Consider the following 17434-nt stretch of genomic DNA (forward strand, 5'->3'; position numbering starts at 1 on the left):
GCAACAACTGTGGCAGAGTCCGCTGACAGTATTCCACAGCACATAACAGAATCTCCCTGCACCCAGTGAGATCTGGTGAAACAAAACCCGGGTTTGACTCTGGACCCAGAGTGCAGCAGGAGGGGGGGAAGACAACCTCGAGAGAACTTGGTATTGTTACAGCAGGAGGACAGCCAAAAATGAAGCGCACCAGAAAATTATAAACCCATTGACCAAGTGACTTGCTCAACCAGTAGGAGGCAGAGCCCCACAGAAATTATAGACAGAGAGGACTATGGTCATCAAACAAGCTGGAATGTCTCTTTAGTTTTCTTGGAAATATCATTGTTCATTTACATACTGAGTCCACCCCAAGCCCTGAGCTGATTTGTGTTGTAAAATACATCTGTTGGAATCTATTTATTGTGCCCTTAGCTGTCTGTGGAACCCCTGCCATGGCACCCACACACGAAAGCAAACGCAGCTGAGTTCATTGTAGTTCCGGGGAGAATGCGCCAAACACCTGGATTGCTTCCTGTGCCAACTTAGCTGAAACCACTTTCAAATATATTTATCAACCCGCTAGGGCATAAAATGGTCTACAAGAATCAGACATGTGAGTGAGGATTCAGATTGGAGTGATTGAGAGTAATGAGTTTCAGAAGCGCCAAGGAAGCCAGGAAGATGTTGGAACGAATAAGAGAATAGAGGATGAACGGGGAGAAAAGGAGGAGTTTGAAGAAAATAAGAAACTAATTGGGAGCAGAAGAGGCAGAATGGAAGGGAGGAGGACACAAGACAGTATCAAGAAAGGAGTTTGAGGGGGGAGAAGGGTTGGAGCTCCTGAGAGTCGAGCTGTGTCATCAGGAGTAGGCGGGAAGAGAAAAGTCTGGGAGGGGACGTGGTGTAGGAACAGTATGAAAGAGGAACCAACAAGGATTATGAAAAAATGGGAATACCATTTGGGGCGGGGGAGAGGAGGTAGAGCCTAATGATCAGAGAAAGCAGACAAGATAGAGAGAGAAATAGGGGAAGTTGTGAAGAACTGGTTGTTGCACAACAATGAGGTGGAAAATGCCAGTGACAACCAAAGAGGAGACAGGAGATTGCCACAGGACAGCATATGGAAACTTCGAAGTCACCTGAGGAGCGAAAAGATGAGTGGTCTTCAACAACCTGCAGCATGGTTGAGGTCTTATAAACACTGGGCACACCACAATCCTCTTAAGGATCTCCAAACACAAGATGGCTTGCCCATGTCACTACAAAAAGGGGTGGTGGTGTCTATATCTTATAGCTTGTGTGTAGTAACATCCTGACATTGGCTACAAAAGACGAACACACATTAAAAATGGGCAAGAAAAAAGTGCAGTCTGAGCTTCCTGTTTCCCTCCAGAAAGATGGAGTCGAATGGTGAGATGGGCCGACTAGGGACCACTGCCCTACAGAGAAAGCCAATTTACATTCTTCCAGTGAACTACTGCTAATTAGCCTTTGAGATCTAGAAACTCTTTGTTTTGCGTTTGTTAAACACCCTTGAATGTTTCTAGTTCACTTTGATTTATCTGTTGATCCTGTCGACATGAGGCAATAGACACCAAAAGGTGGGTGGAGGAGGGGATAGAAAACACAGTATGTTGCCTAGAGTGCACACACCATCTTAAAACAGATATCCAAAATCAACCCTGGGGGTGGACTTTGGGAGGCCACCCTATTATGGCGAACAGGGAGACACTGAGGACAAGCCAAATCCAATCAAGATATGGTAGCAGAGAGGCAAGGCTTAATCACAAGAGGGCTGCGAGAGGGCTCTAGGGCTGCAATGAGTCCACACAGACCACCACGAATAATTCAAGTTAGACAGGTAAGCAGAAAAATACACAATTATTTATGAGGTGTTTGAAATACAAACAAATCAAATAAAACCGCTAGTCAAATATTGTCACACACCAACTATAAAACGTATATATATATATATATATTATATATATATATGGGATACATTACTCACCGTAATCATATTTCTGATGCTTGTATCTGCTTAGATTCACATGCTGTGCATAGGCCGACATCTTGTGGAAGCTGCGGAGTATTACAGTTTGTTTTTCGAAACTCGAAAATGGGCGTCAACACAGGGCGTGCCAGTAATACTATCCCTAGTGTGACGTCCACTGTACCCAAGATCCCTCACGTGTCTAGGATCCTCAGATTGTATTTTTTCTGACATGAGGTAGCATGAGGAGTAGCGCGAGTACAGATAATCCAAGCAGATAGACAGAAAGGTAAGACTACAAGCAATCATGCACCTTCTCTCGGAGGGGAGGAAGGGTGGGTCGCATGTGAATCTAAGCAGATACAAGCATCAGAAATACGATTACGGTGAGTAATGTATCCCTTCTGAGGCTTGTGGAATCTGCTTAGATCACATGCTGTGCATAGATTAGCGAGCAGTACCAGAAGAAGGAGGTGGGATGTGAGAAGGGTCATGAGTAAATAAGTGTCTTAGAACCGCTTGTCCCACTTGTGTATCTGCCTTGGAATGGGCGTCAATGCAGTAATGCTGAGTAAAAGTGTGAATAGAGCTCCAAGTAGCTGCTTTGCAAATGGTGTCAAGGGGTACATTTGCAATGAAAGCCAGAGTGGCCCCAATGCCTCTAGTAGAGTGGGCCCTTGGCGTAAAAGGCAGAGTCTTTTCAGAGAGTGAGTAACACAGCTGGATACAGTTAATAATCCACTTCGAGATGGCACCTTTCGAGACGCGATCCCCCTCTCTGCCTGTAGCTACGGAGACAAACAGTTGATCTGTTTTCCTTAGCGGTCTTGTTTTATTTACATAGTAGAGGACCGCCCTACGCACAAATAGGGTGTGTAGTTTCACCTCAGCCGAGCTTTGCGGGTTCTGGAAGAAAGCCGGAAGCTCGATGGACTGGTTTACATGGAATTTTGATATAAATTTAGGTGAGAACCTAGGGTGTGTGCGTAAAACCAGTTTGTCTTTATGGACAGTAAACAAGGGATCCTGCACTGACAGAGCCTGAATTTCACTGACCCTTCTTATAGAAGTAATAGCTACTAAGAAGGCCGTTTTATAAGTCAGGTGTTTGAGACTGCTTTTATGCATGGGTTCGAAAGGGGGGCCCATGAGCTTGGCTAGCACCACATTAAGGGTTAGAAATAGGAGGGTGAAGTCTCTTTACTCCTTCCATGAAGGCTTTAACTACTGGTACTTTCCACCACAAAACCTTGCTATGTGAAGTGGTGTACGCCGAGAGGGCTGCCAGGTGTACTTTCAATGAGTTAAAAACCAATCCTGCATCTAGCAGGTGGAGCATGTATGTAACAATAGTGGAAGGAGTGCAATCAACCGGGTTGATTAGTTTACTCTGGCACCAGATAACGAACCTCTTCCACTTGTCAAAGTAACAGTGCCTTGTGTTTGGTTTCCTAGATTCCTTTAGGATGTCCATACACCTCTGTGGCAAATTGAGGTGTCCACACTCTATGACCTCAGGAGCCATGCTGCTAGGTTCATTGCGTTGGGTTGCTGGTGCACTGTTTGACCTTGGTGCTGGGACAGTAGGTTGTACCAGACTGGAAGTTTGATGGGCTCGCACACCGCCATCCTGCATAGGTGTGGGAACCACGGTTGTCTTGCCCACATGGGAGCAACTAGGACGAGCGTCATCGATTCCCTGTTCATCTTGTTCACCACTTTCCTGATGAGAGGAGTTGGTGGAAAAGCGTACGCAAACATCCCTGACCAGTTTATCCACAGGGCGTTCCCCTGGGAGTCTGGTTGGGGGAACCTGGATGCAAATCCTGGGCATTGTCTGTTTTCGCTTGTGGCGAATAAGTCTATAGTGGGGAAACCCCACTGAGAGAAGAGATCTTCTACGACCTCTCTGTGACGAACCCATTTGTGTTCCTCTGGGAGGGAGTCTCTGCTCAGAGCATCCGCTAGGGAATTGAGCTCCCCCGGAACATGTTGTGATGACAGGAAGATGTTCCGTCTGAGTGCCCATATCCAGATTTTCTGGGCAAGCTTGGACAGATTTGGCGAGCGAGTCCCTCCTTGCTTTTTCAGGTAGAACATGGCTGTAGTGCTGTCCGTCCGGATTTGCACTGACAGGTTTAGTAGATGGGGCTCGAACGCCTGAAGCGCTCTGAATACTGCCAGAAGCTCTAGCAGGTTGATGTGGTTCTTGGCCACTGAGTGAGACCAGAGACCCTGAGCTGTGTGGTGGAGATGGTGAGCTCCCCACCCCGTCAGGCATGCATCTGTAGTGACTACTGCCTGTACTTCGGGATCATAAAAGGGTTTCCCCTGTGCGAGATTCTCTCTTGTCCACCAGTGAAGGCTTTGTACCAGTGTTGGCGAAACGACCATTAGATCGTCCCACTGACCACTTGCCCGAGACCACTGTTTCGCCAACCATTCCTGCATGGGACGCATGCGCAGGCGCGCGTGGGGGACCAGGTAAATGCATGACGCCATCATGCCCAGTAAACGCATTGCTTTGCGTACCGTTATTTGTTGACCGGACTGATAATGCGGAATTTGCAGTAGTATATTCCGAATTCTTTCTTCTGAAGGGAAGGTCAACCCCTCCTGGGTGTCCAGGATTGCTCCTAGGAATTGTTTTGAGGTGCTTGGCACCAGGCTTGACTTCTTCTCGTTGATTGAGAAGCCTAACTCGTGTAGGAGGTCGATAGTCCTTTGAATGTTTGTCCTGCAAATTCCTGGGGTTTCCCCCGTTATGAGCCAGTCGTCCAGATAAGGGTACACTGGGATTGCCTCCCTGCGTAGGTGTGCAGCCGCCACCGCCAGTACCTTGGTGAATACCCTTGGTGCTGAAGCTATCCCAAAGGGTAGTACCTTGAATTGGTAGTAGCGACTGTCCACCTTGAAGCGCAAGTACTTTCTGTGCGCTGGGAACATGGAAATATGAAAATAAGCATCTTTCATATCCAAGGTTGCCATGTAATCCCCCTTTTTTAGGAGGGGGATTACCTCTTGTAGCGTGGTCATACGAAATTTTTGGGGCTTGACATACTTGTTGGCAGGCCGTAAGTCCAATACTGGGCGCATTGTCAAGTCTTTCTTTGGCACAAGGAAGTAAGTTGAATAAATACCCTTGTTTACCTGATGTCCCGGGACGAGTTCTATCGCGTCCTTTTGTAGAAGAATGGCGATCTCCTCGAGGAGAATCTTCTGATGTTCTAAAGAGTGTACTCTTTGTGGTGGAGGATGGTTCCGGGGACGCTGCAGTAGCTCTATACAATATCCTGTGGATACTGTTGACAGCACCCATCTGTCTGATGTGATCCCTTCCCAAGCCTGGGTGAAGTTTGAAATGCGTCCCCCTACTGGGGTTGCGTGAGAAGGGACCCTGAACTGAGCATCACTGCTTTGGTGGAGGCGTGCCGCCTCCTTTGCTGGGGCTGCGCCTCTGCCTTTACCACGACCTCTCCTGTTACCTCTGCCGTAACCCTGGTAGACTGTTGGTTGTTGTTCCACTGTGTACCCTGCCCCTGAGAATAGTTAGATCCTCTCTGGGAATTTTGGCCGCGTGGGCGACGAAAATTACTATTCCCTCTCTGGTTAGGGGGTTTATTGGTCAACTGGCCAAGGGACTTGAGTGTCTCGTATTCGTCTTTGGCATTTTTCAGTGCATCTTCGACCGCCTTACCAAACAACAGATCGGCTTCCACCGGTTTGTCCAACAATGATGCCTGTGTTTCTGCCTTAAAACCAGACTGCCGTAACCACGCATGTCTCTTGATAACAGTACCTTCTGCTATCAATCTGCCTGCGTTGTCTGCGGTGTCGAAGGTTGCTTTCAAAATGCAACCAGACAAGGCTCTACACTCTGCGGAAATCCGAGCTAATTGGCCTTTTAACGGTTCAGGAGCATAGGCTATGAGAGCCGCGACTTCTTCCCACTGATGGCAGTTGTAGCTGGCCAACAGGGTGGTGGAGTTAACAATCCTTGCTTGATAGGCGGACGTTGAGGCTACTTTCCTCCCGAAACCATATCGTTTTTTGCTCTCCTTGTCGGGAGGAGCTTCTGACGAAGACAAGGGTGTCCCAGCCCTCTTACGAGTGTTGGTGACAACTAGGGAGTCTGGCTTCAGATGTCCTCTTATATAGAGAGGGTCAGACTGTGCCGCCCTGAAAAGTTTTTCGACCCTGGGATTGACCGCTCTGGTGAGGTTTGGGTTCACCAGGGACGGATCTATTCTCCGCTGAATGGATTTAAGGATAGGGATGGTCTGGGCAACAGGCCTCCTTTCTCCCACTAACTCTTCTGCGAAGTCCCTTTCCTCCTGTACACCGTGGGTGTCAATGTGGAAATGTTCTGCTGCGCGAGCGAGAACCTCATTTAGGAGGGGTTGGTTATCGACCGGGGAGTCGGTAACCGGGGCTTCGTTCTCTACCGGGGAATCTACCCTGTATGTTTCCGGGTCATCCTCTTCTTCTTCCTGGACCTCATCATCCCCATAGTAGCCCGTCCTGGTTTGCTCTTCTATGATACCAAATTCTTGGTCTTCACAAAAGGAAGCCTCTCCTTGATACCGTGAGTATGGAGTTGCGTAAGGTTGTACCTCGAAGGGTTCAGACCTCATATGGGTTTCAAACGGGCCTTCTTACTCGGGGGGATAGGATCAGTAGAGCCTGAGGGTGTGGCCCCTTGTTGATCATACGAGAGGAAATGTTCTGGATTTTTATCATAAAAATCAGCCAAAGAAGACATTCTTGACATGACCCTATCTATGTCTTCACTGGACCATTTTTTGGAACTGGGAATGACTCTCTCAGCAAGTCTATGGGATTTATCTTGAGTAGCTTTGCTGGTTGTGGACCTATCAGCAGACCTGGTCTTGTCTGTCTGTTTAGGGGGGGTGGAGTGTTTTATAGGTGTGGAAGAAAGTACAGGTAGTTTCTTCTGCTGTTTTCCTCCCTCCCCGTTCGTAGAAAAATGTTTTCCCTGTCCCTTAGTGGCTCCGGAGTTTTTCGACGCCTGGCGTCGAGGATCGGGAGAGGTGTCCCTGTCCTTCGAGCGTGGGGCCTCGCTGGGTTTAATTGCGGGCTCCGACTCCTGGAGCGCGGCCTGGGGGTGGAAGTCATCATCGTCTTCCGACGATCGAACTTCTGTTAGCCTAGGGAGCGAGGCACTCTTGGCAAGAGTGGATGATTGCCTGGAGTCATGCGGCGATCTTGATCGAGAGCGCCCAGAGGACACCGAATCGGACCGTTCTGTCTGTGCCTCTTTCCGAGAACTCGACGTCGTCGAGTCTCGGTTGGACTTAGTGTGTTTAGTGTGTGTAGTATGTGAAGCGCTTGTGTCGCCGGCGATCTTCCCCATAGCCGCCCTGCCGGACGACCTTCTGAGGTCGGGGACCTGCGCTCGGCTGTCTTTCGACGCCGTAATGCCCTCGCCGTCCGAAAGTACGGCGTCGCTGCCATCGCTGAAGGCGCCCTCTGCTGCCATGGCCGCCTGCCTGGCGTGGTGGGCCCAACGCTTCGTCGAACGGTCCTTAAGTGTCTTAGGTTTAAACCTACTACACGCTCTGCAGTTCGCTTCGGGGTGGTCCCTCGGCAAGCAGAGATTGCAGGTGGCGTGCCTGTCGACCCAAGGGTATTTGCGATTGCACTTGGGGCAGAATTGAAAAGGGGTACCCTCCATACGCACCTTGAGGCAGCGGGCTGTTAAGTGTAGGAAATGTATAAGGTGTACCTATATACAAAGAGTGTAGAGTATGTACCACCCCCCACTCTCCCTACTTGCAGGGCCGAGGCCAGCGGCCTACCAGGCCCGGGCCGAGGCCAGCGGCCTACCAGGCCCGGGCCGAGGCCAGCGGCCTTCCGAGGCCCAAATCCGTCGTGCAGCAGCCGACGGTCGATTTCTTCTCCAGCCGGCGTCGAGTTGTCGAAGTTCGACGTTGGGGTGGGGAAGGATGTCAATAGATAATTATTTTAAATTTTTAGCAAAAGTATGGCTAAGGCCAGGGGACTCCGCAAAATGCTTCCGACCAGTATGGCGGAAAAAAACAATCTGAGGATCCTAGACGCGTGAGGGATCTTGGGTACAGTGGACGTCACACTAGGGATAGTATTACTGGCACGCCCTGTGTCGACGCCCATTTTCGAAAAACAAACTAATACTCCGCAGCTTCCACTAGATGTCGGCCTATGCACAGCATGTGATCTAAGCAGATTCCACAAGCCTCAGAAATTAAATATATATATATATATATATATATATATATATATATTCACCCTTAGGAGAAGAAAGAAAGCATATGATTCAATAACGAGTGAAACATGTGAATAATCAGATGCATGAAGTTTAGTAAAGACCCTCAGAATAACCACAGAAAAGCTCCTCTAACACTTAATGAGTCAAACCATAAGATGGTTTGTGGCATTGTTCCCTAAAGTCACCAGTTCCAAAGTTATACTTTTCAGGTCAGTTTATTAAGATATTTGGCCAATTCCAAAGATTCAGGGATGTCATTTCACCAAAATGCCTGGGGTAGCGGAAGTGACATCACACAACCCTTGACCTCTGATGACATCACAGGAAGTGATGGAACATGACCTTTCACCCCATGACAAAACAGGAAGTGACATCACATAGCATTGTTCGAGAACACTATGAAAAATATGGTTACAATTTATCACGTAAAGTGATTTCATACAAGAATGGATCACCATTTGTATCGTTAATATCAGTGCATGTAGGCCCATATTACCAAATCACTGTGAATGCAAGCAGATGTCCAAGGCCAAACGATAATGATGTGTTATTTTACAGCCCTTACGCTTAAGCGCTTCATATAGAACAAATATATATACAATATCACCCAACCTGTGTTGATACTCATTTATCAACCTCAGCAAGATGAAAGGCTGAGTTGACCTTGCTGGGAGTCGAACCTGCAGATCGCACACACATTGCAGCAGCCAGCACTCAACCCACTGAGCTATTTTACCGGCTATAGCCATCATAAAACCAGTCACCCCAGAAACAGAGCCACATGCTGCTGGCAAGCCCATGAGTCTTTGCCTTTTCTGGGGGGGTGGGGTAGCAAGGGAGACCTCAGGGATCGCAGCCCTGTCCACTCCTAAATGACGTCCATGCAAGGATTATGATCAAAATATCAAAAAGCTAAGTAAAGTTCTGGCATATAAACTACCTCAATCCCAGATATTAGGATATGCCTGGGAAGGTCAGGAAAGATTTTAGGGACAGGACTGTACACCCATAAAACCCTATGGAGAACAGGGGGAGAAACAGGTGTGGTAACTAACCCCCCGGACTCCGGTACCCATTGTGGACACAGCCTTCTGTGCTTGACCCGGTCGAGGCAGGCTCAGGGGTGTGGGCGGATTGTTCACTTTCAGACTTGGGATTTAGTTTCGGACTGTTGCAGTGCTTAGCAATCTGTACCAGATACCTCCCAATTGAATAATCAAACAAAGAAAATGTGAAGTCTTCTGTGTTGCAAGTGACCAATTCAAACCTCTAGGAAGCGAAGAAGACTGATGGCAATGGGTGTCACCACAATCAGGTGGCAACAGGCACCCTTCCAGCAACGAATAAAGGAGCACATCCTGCACGGCTTCCATTGTTGGAAGAAGGCTGAAAATGTCTTGTACAAGTTAAAGATCCTGCAATTTCCCAGGATCCACTTGGAATGCAAATGAAAGCAGCAAGGTAGCCCAGGAGAGAGCTGTCAGTACGCAGGTTGGTCCAATGGGACTCCGAAGAGCTCAGAAGGCACAAAACCTCAAGCAGGGGTAGAGACTGGTTGTTCCCACTGGTCAAGGTGCTCTAAGCGCCAACAAGGGTCTTCTTAAGATCAGGCAGACAAGCAGGACTTCACTGGAGTTGGTGCTGGTCAACTGCAGGAGTCATCCTCAGGTTGTCAACAGGCTGCCCTTCTTCGTTGAGTACTTGGCTCCAACGATGAGCTCATGAATGACTGCAGGGGTCCTTTTATCCAAGATCTGGACTGGAAGCTCACCCAGGTCCGCCAATGATAACCTGTTGGGTGGTAGACCTCCCTCTCCGCATGGATCATCTGCGCCCATGCACTTACCAGTTTCCTCCCCAACGGGCACATCTGGTACTTCCTCCCATAGAAGACCCTAATAGCACTTAACTCCACTCTCCCCCCTTGTTTTCCTTTTTATTTTCTCTGCACTTGCATGCTCCAAATGTCACAAGTCCTAGTAGGACTGTGGCTCGTTTCTATTTATTTCCTTGTCATTTCCATTATTTATTTGCTCCCTTGTTCCCTTCCCTTGTGGATCTTTGAAACACTTTCTTGTTGTATAAGCACCTTATAAATATCCAATAAATAAAATAAATAAGGACCTGCACCATTCAAACTGGCAGTGGCTATCCAATCATGATTATCACCGGCCACATCTGCTCAGCAACAGATATTCAGGTACCAGGATGTGTACTGGAACCAGGCAGTCACAGACCCCACATTTGGGCTCAAATACAAACACTGCCTTTTTGCCATCGAAAGCAGTAGCATTACCTAGGAAAGGGCATTCTCTATATGATATTTCCTGACCCGAAAAGGCAGGAAGAAGGCCACAGAACAACATGGCCTACGGATGAGCAACAGCCTAGTGCTGCTGCCATCTTAGGGGGCTAGCTACATTTGGTAGCCATTTGTAGTAAATGCAAAAGTGCACAAGTAAGACGTATGAAACACAGTAGAACAATATCCAATGCGACCAGCTAAGCCCAGGCTTATTGTAAAAGTAACCAAAAAGCCATTACAGAAAAGTTATTATGATGCAAAGACTCCTAAACACACTTCACTTTAGGGTGATGTGTGCAACTCTAACACCACAAGAAATTCACGAAGAGAGACAGTCTCTCAGTACTGATATGGACTAATCAGTTTTCCCATAGGAATGAGCCAAAAGATCAGGTAAAAGGCTTTACTTCCAAAAATTTAAGACAGGAGTCAAAACAAAGCAAAAAGAAAGGTTCTCCCATAGAATTGAATGGAAGGAAAGCAGCAATAAGAACATCTTAGGACAGGAGTCAAAACACAGCAAAAAGAAAGGCTGTCCCATAGAATTGAATGGAAGGAAAGCAGCAATAGGAACATCTTAGGACAGGAGTCAAAACACAGCAAAAAGAAAGGGTGTCCCATAGAATTGAATGGGAGGAAGGCAGCAATAAGAACACCTTTCCTAACACACTTCACCCTTGTAATAATTGAACGGGTGAAGGAAGGGCCGTTACATCACACTGCATTAAATGCTTTTCACTTGAACATATGACAAGAGAATCACTTTTGAAACAACCTAACATACTGATGGGACTTACATTGAAAATACCAGGCCATGGTTGTCAAAGGTGTCTTTAATGCCTTTCACTGACTTAAATTGCTTTATTGTGCATGCAACCATTAACTTCTTACAGTCAAAACAGGCATAACACCCTTAGGAGCATGTATTAACTTAAATTGTTCTAATGGGCGTGTCATACTTTGTAACAAGGCCAGTAACTTGACCCTAGAGGCCAAGAGGTTGCAGGGACCCCTCTCAGCATGCAGTAGGAGGCCTACCAGCATGGAAGTCAGAGCTAGTCTCCTACCCCAGATGGTGAAGTTGGCAGTTGAAAGGGCTCCAATCACTGTCCCTTCTGTATATGCCTGTGTAATTGATAATAGTACCAATCTTAAATCACCCCAAACATCTAATTACAAACCTCTGGCCAGTTTATCTGTTTGTTTGATAGAACTACGAATACTAGCAGCTCCAGCTATGCATCTAAGAGGAAACAACCCACAAGAGCCTCTAGAGGGGGGGCCCACATACCAGCGCACGGCAACCGGCAGCACATAAAAAATATATAGTATGTGATGCTGCACCTGCAACCACAACAAGTGTCAGTGTGCATGTTGTACCACTCTACACAGCAACAGCACTCAACTGCAACAGAGTCGGGGATCGACTCCCTGACACAGACTGCAATCCGTGCAAAGAACAACCAACGCTTAGCTGTAACAGAACTGCAGTCGGCTCCTTAATAAAGATTGTATTCCCATGGACTTTGGAAATGCTCCCATGAACTGGAACATTTGCTATAGTGGGCTGCCATTTACAAGCTTACAAGCTTTGGCAGACCTTTATGAGGGAAAGGGCTGGGGTTTGCAACACCTTATGTAGATGTTTCTCCTTCGGAGGGAGGGGTGGAGAGACAGTGATTAATTGTCCCAGGAGAACCAGAAGGTTAGAACCAATGGAAAAAGGAAGGACAGATGAAAGGATAAAACAGGACAGGACACAGTAAACATGCAGTTGTGGACTCAGGTGAGGTCAGAGGAGGTGGATGTGGACCAAGAGACCATAAGGCGGAAGGACGTTTAAAGGAGCAGGGCAACGGTTTATAGAAAAGGTGAGGTCATGGCTGGTGAGAGAAAGTGGTATTGAGGTGTGAGTGTGCGTGCAATGTGATTGAAAGTGATTAGTGAGTGAGAGGGTGACAGAGTGATGGGCTAACTGGAGAGTAGGTGGGGTAGTGTATTAGTGGGATTAGTGGTAGTGTGGAGGTGGGAGTAGAAGTGGTATTGAAGCGGTGGCGAAGCAGTGGTGAGGAGAGAGGAGAAATAGAAGTGGTGTAGGGAGGGAGAGTAGTAGGTAGAAGGGAATGGGAGATACCAGTTGAGGGGCAGCTAGAGAGAGTAAAGGCATGAGATAAGAGGGAGGAAGGGAAAATAGTAGCAAAGCAGGGTGAAAGAGTAACATCAGGGAGAGAAGGGTGTAGAGGACCAGGTGAGTACCCAGAGCCAGTGGAGCACTATCCAACCAGGAACCCCAATATGAGTCACCTAGATTGTTCCCAGAGGAAGACTAGATAGATCAGACATTTGCCTTCAGGCACGAATAGAGAGGTAATTTATGCTAATGGGGGTTGCCGATCACTAGTACCGGTCCAGCGTTTTGTGGCACCTCAGTTATGGTGGGACTGCCCATTCTTAGGTTAGAAAGAGAGGAACGGCCTGTTTGCCAATTTTTAAAAAGTTAGAACCCTTGAACCTCATCTAGGAGTTGGTGTGTCCTTGAGACCATCTGTGACAACTTAAAGAATAAAGATGCGAGCAGGGCAGACACCCTTGAAGTAATTTTTTGTCTATGTCACATTGTCGGTCATGTCTTATTAACATGTTAACACTTTCATGCATGCACAGGACACACTGAGGAAGATGTATAAAAAGAGGCTCTTCTTTATGGGGCAGCAGGGAGGACATCAGCTGTTAAACCCCTGTGTGGCTGCTATAAGGATAGTCCAGTGGGTAAACCGCACATGGTTTTAACAGACGTCTATCAAGCACTCCCATAAAACATCCGAATGGTATGATCATGGTCACCTGGTAGTAGGCTCTGAAGATTGCAGGTGATTGAGCTCGAAGACAGGAGAAGTGAACGTAATTGACATGAGCAAATTCCTTTACCATCTAGGGGGCAAATGATCATGGGGGATGCGCAAAGAAGATTTAAAAAGTTAATCTTTCACAGATTGCAGGGAAGGGAAGCTACTGATAGGAAAAAATGCAAAATGGGACTTCCAGTGAAAATAGGCTAACATGACTTTACTGAAGGACTGCACATGCATTTATATATCTATTTAAATGTTTCCTAGAGCCTATTATTGGTACATTTTAGGCTGCACATGTAATTTGACATCAGCAACTGCAGATGGTGGGTTTCACCGTACCATGTGGTGCCAATGCCAGACAGAAGGTGGCAATATAGGGGCATTTGAGGCTGCTCTTGACATGACAGACAAAACATGTTGACATTGCCAATGATTTTGCGTTTTCTTGTGTGGTACAAATAAGAAGAGGTTCTTCTTTCTCCATTAGTGTATTTGCATCCTAAGGAAAAAAACTATAAAGTGCATCCATAAAAATAAAAAAATATATAAAAAACTTACAGGGGCTTGTGGGGCTTTTTTTCTGCCCATTTCTGACATGTAATGCCTTTTCGGGTTTCGCTTACTTTTCCACGATAGAGCTCACCGATTTCATTGTAACAATCTGAGGAGACAATACATGTCAATGTTAAGGGCGTTTAAAAGGTCTGCGACAGAAATATTGTAATAAGTTGCCACAATTAGTTTACCATGCCACACTATTGCAAATTAAAAACTATTAGCAGGGTGTTTAAAACAGCACTGGTGCTAATGTTATCTACCAAGAGGTATTCGACATGAGCTCAATCCAAATAGGAAAAAAAGCAGTCATGCACAATCGCACAAGAAGGGAGTGATACTTCTGGGTTGGGTGCCATCAAAACCCAGAAATAAATAAATAATGACATTCAACGTGGTTTAAGTTTTGTGGAGAGGTCGGCTGTTAATTGCCCTCAAGGGTTAGTATTTGTATTTTATTTGTATTTTATAAAGCGCCTTAAGCCAAGGTGCCGTACAGAGGATAAGAGACGGTACAATCAAAAGGAATAAACCAAAAATTCCGAAGACAATCAGGGACGTTGCAACAAATGAGAATTCAGCGACCCATGAAATAACGAATAGACAGAAATTGAACAAAGAGTAAGGAATAGCATTCCAGTAAAGAGGGAATAGAAGCTCGAATGTGCGAAAACGAGACTGGGCACAGGGAGGATGAGGTGCTACCAATAGAAACTGAGAAGAAGAGCCGAGAGAACGAGAAGGAGAATAACAATGTATCAAAGCAGCGAGATAGCTAGGCGCAAGACCATAGAGGGCCTTAAAAGACAGAGAAAATTCAATCTAATTTGAGTATGAAAGGGTAACCAGTCAAGAGTGGCATGAGAAGAGGAAATATAATTTCGAAGAGAGAGAAGACATAGAAGACAGATAGAAGAATTGAATACAGATCTGAGAGGGGTAAGGCCCAAAGAGGACAGTAGAGCAGTAGAAGAATCTGAAAAGAATTAAGAAGGAAATTAGGAGTTTTGAAGCTTGAAAGGTGAGAAATGGACGAGCTTTGCAAATATTGTGACGGTGGAAGTGACAGGAATGCGAAGTTCGAGAGATATGAGAGATGGAAAGATTAGAGTCGAAGCAAAGGCCAATATTTCGGGCCGTAGGTGACATTGAAAGCTGGGATGGAGGAAGGGAAATAAAGGAAGACAGAAGATGAGGGGGGGGTATTAGAGGGAAAAAAGAGGTCTTCAGTCTTCCCAGCATTAAGTGTAAGATAGTGAGAGGATATCCAGGATTTAATGGCAACTAGACAGGCTGAAAGAGCATGGTGAATTTCAAAGAATGAAGAAAAAGAGAGAAAGAGTTAATTATCATCAGCATAAAAGTGATGTGATAAACCATAGTAAGAGATGATGGTTGCAAGCGGGCAGCTGTAAAGAGAAAATAGAAAAGGCCCCAAGACGAATCCTTGAGGCACACCGTGGGCAAGTCGGAAAGATTTAGATGACTTGATGGCCCAAGAAACATTAATAAAGATTCCTTTTAATGCAGCTTTCCCTCTAATTGACTGTTAGGCAAGATTGTGCGCAGTATCCTTTGGAAGACTACAACAACCTTGACCTCCTTGCAATAGGAACCCAACCTTTGGTATACGCCTGTACTACACAAGTTGGTAGTGTGGCTGAGCAGCCAGGCTTATCTCCCAAGGGGTCAAAGTAGTAGCGTTGTAGCACAGAGTTTCCCAGTGACAGTTATTCAAATAAACACTTACTCTCAAGGTTTCTTGATTAAACAATTATTAATTTATTTAACAGTCCGTTCTATAAGTCTTCTTCAGAAGGGGCAATATATGTAACAATTATAATACACTTCAAAACTCACTCTGTTTCTCTAAATCAGATGATACCCACATGGTTTGGGGATGGCACACAGACACTTCCTACACCCTCAGGTGACTTAAATAGCTAGGACACTGTGGACATTGATTTATCACTGGTACATTTAGATCAATACCGAGTTTGGGTGCAAAGATTTAGATAGGGGAATAAAACAAAGGTTAACAAATAATTAAAACACTCCAATGCAAGTAAATTAACCCTTTCCTGTGGGAAAGGTAAAAGCACAAAGTGCTTCAGCTATCCTTCCGCAAATACCTCCACTCCCGAGCTCTTCGCTCCTCTACCTCTAACTCCCTCAGGGTCAGTCGTTTTTCAAAGAAACAATCTGGGGGTAGATCTGTCTTCGGCTGGGGTCTCCCTCTGAAATAGCCTCCCGGCCACTCTAAATATTGAGGAGAACCATCTCCAGTTCCGGAAGCACCAAGACCTTCCTCTTTGCCTCTGCCTTCGTTCCCCCCTCGCACCTGCTGATCTGCTCTCTCTTGCCACCTTGCACCTGGCCACTCTGTCCCCTGGGCCCAGGTACCTGCTCACCCTCCTGCACTGCCTCCTGGCCACCACTTGCACTGGGGACTGTATTTGTACCCATACAGTCCCCCACTGCCCATTTTCTTCTTTTTCTGCACTTATCAGACTTACCCAGTCTGCTGCCGTAAACACAGCCCTTGCTGGCTGCACTAACACTGTTTATTGCCTCTATTATTTATTTATTTTTATTTATTGTTATTTATCTGTGTTTTCTCTGATTCGCACTCTGCCCCCTTTCATGCACTTTTCCCCTTTCCCTTTCCCATGCACTTGCGTGTTCTCAATGTCACTGGGCCTAGTAAGATCGTTGTTGTGTTCTCCCCTGTCCCCCTCCCTTGCCTTGTCGCACTCTGAACACTTGTGTATGAGCGTGATACAAATAAAATATCATATCATAAAGTCAGAGGTAGGAGAGTCTCTCAGGGAGCCAGGGCAGTCATTGTTAGTTGAACAAAGTCTAGGGGAGCTGAAGAACTTCTTTGCAGGTTAGTAAAAGTTGTGCACAATGTTTTTAGAAAAGTTTGTAGAAATAAGATTACCTTGAAGGGCCCCAAGCTGTAAGCAACTGTGCAAGGGAAAACAAGACAAGTCTCAACTGAGAACAAGTAAGGCTACACAACAAGAGGCAAGTCCTCTTAGGTTTACAGTACCTTCGGTTAGAAGAAATGGTTCCAGCTGTTCCTGTGTGGCTCTGCAGGTCCTGTTGTTTCTGTGCCTCAGCAAAAACAAAGAGATGATGGCTGGAAGGTTTAGAATGAATCTTAAACACTGGCACTGTGGAACCCTCCAGATCATCGTTCTTCGTCTGCCAAGCCATTACAGAAGGGGAAATACCATATTCAAATTAGGCTTGGTCCCACCCCAAAAGGGGCAGTCCAGCCCGGACTGCTAAGTCAGATCCCTTCTGCACGAGACCACAAGCATCCCCAAACACGTTTCGGCCTTGTTGGGTCTCATCAGTGAGGAGTAGCTTGGGTCTCTAGGCCCAGCAGGCACGGGACCCACGTCTGGGCATACCCGTCCCACTCAGGGTGACAAAGCAAAAACAAAGAGGTGATGGCTGGAAGGTTTAGAATG

At 46.4% G+C, this 17434-nt stretch overlaps 1 protein-coding gene across 2 annotated transcripts in view; it reads right to left on the reverse strand.

Annotated features, from left to right (window-relative positions):
- The window catches only part of MST1 (macrophage stimulating 1), a 1288434-nt gene that overhangs the window by 577460 nt on the left and 693540 nt on the right, over positions 1-17434 (reverse strand). For both annotated transcript variants that reach the window (XM_069644177.1, XM_069644176.1), the window contains exon 11: positions 13956-14058. In XM_069644177.1, the coding sequence (XP_069500278.1) occupies positions 13956-14058 (103 nt within the window). The remainder of the gene's footprint in view (positions 1-13955; positions 14059-17434) is intronic.

The sequence above is a fragment of the Ambystoma mexicanum genome, chromosome 2p, assembly GCF_040938575.1.
Source record: "Ambystoma mexicanum isolate Mex_15411 chromosome 2p, UKY_AmexF1_1, whole genome shotgun sequence".
Classification (NCBI taxonomy): Eukaryota; Metazoa; Chordata; class Amphibia; order Caudata; family Ambystomatidae; genus Ambystoma; species Ambystoma mexicanum.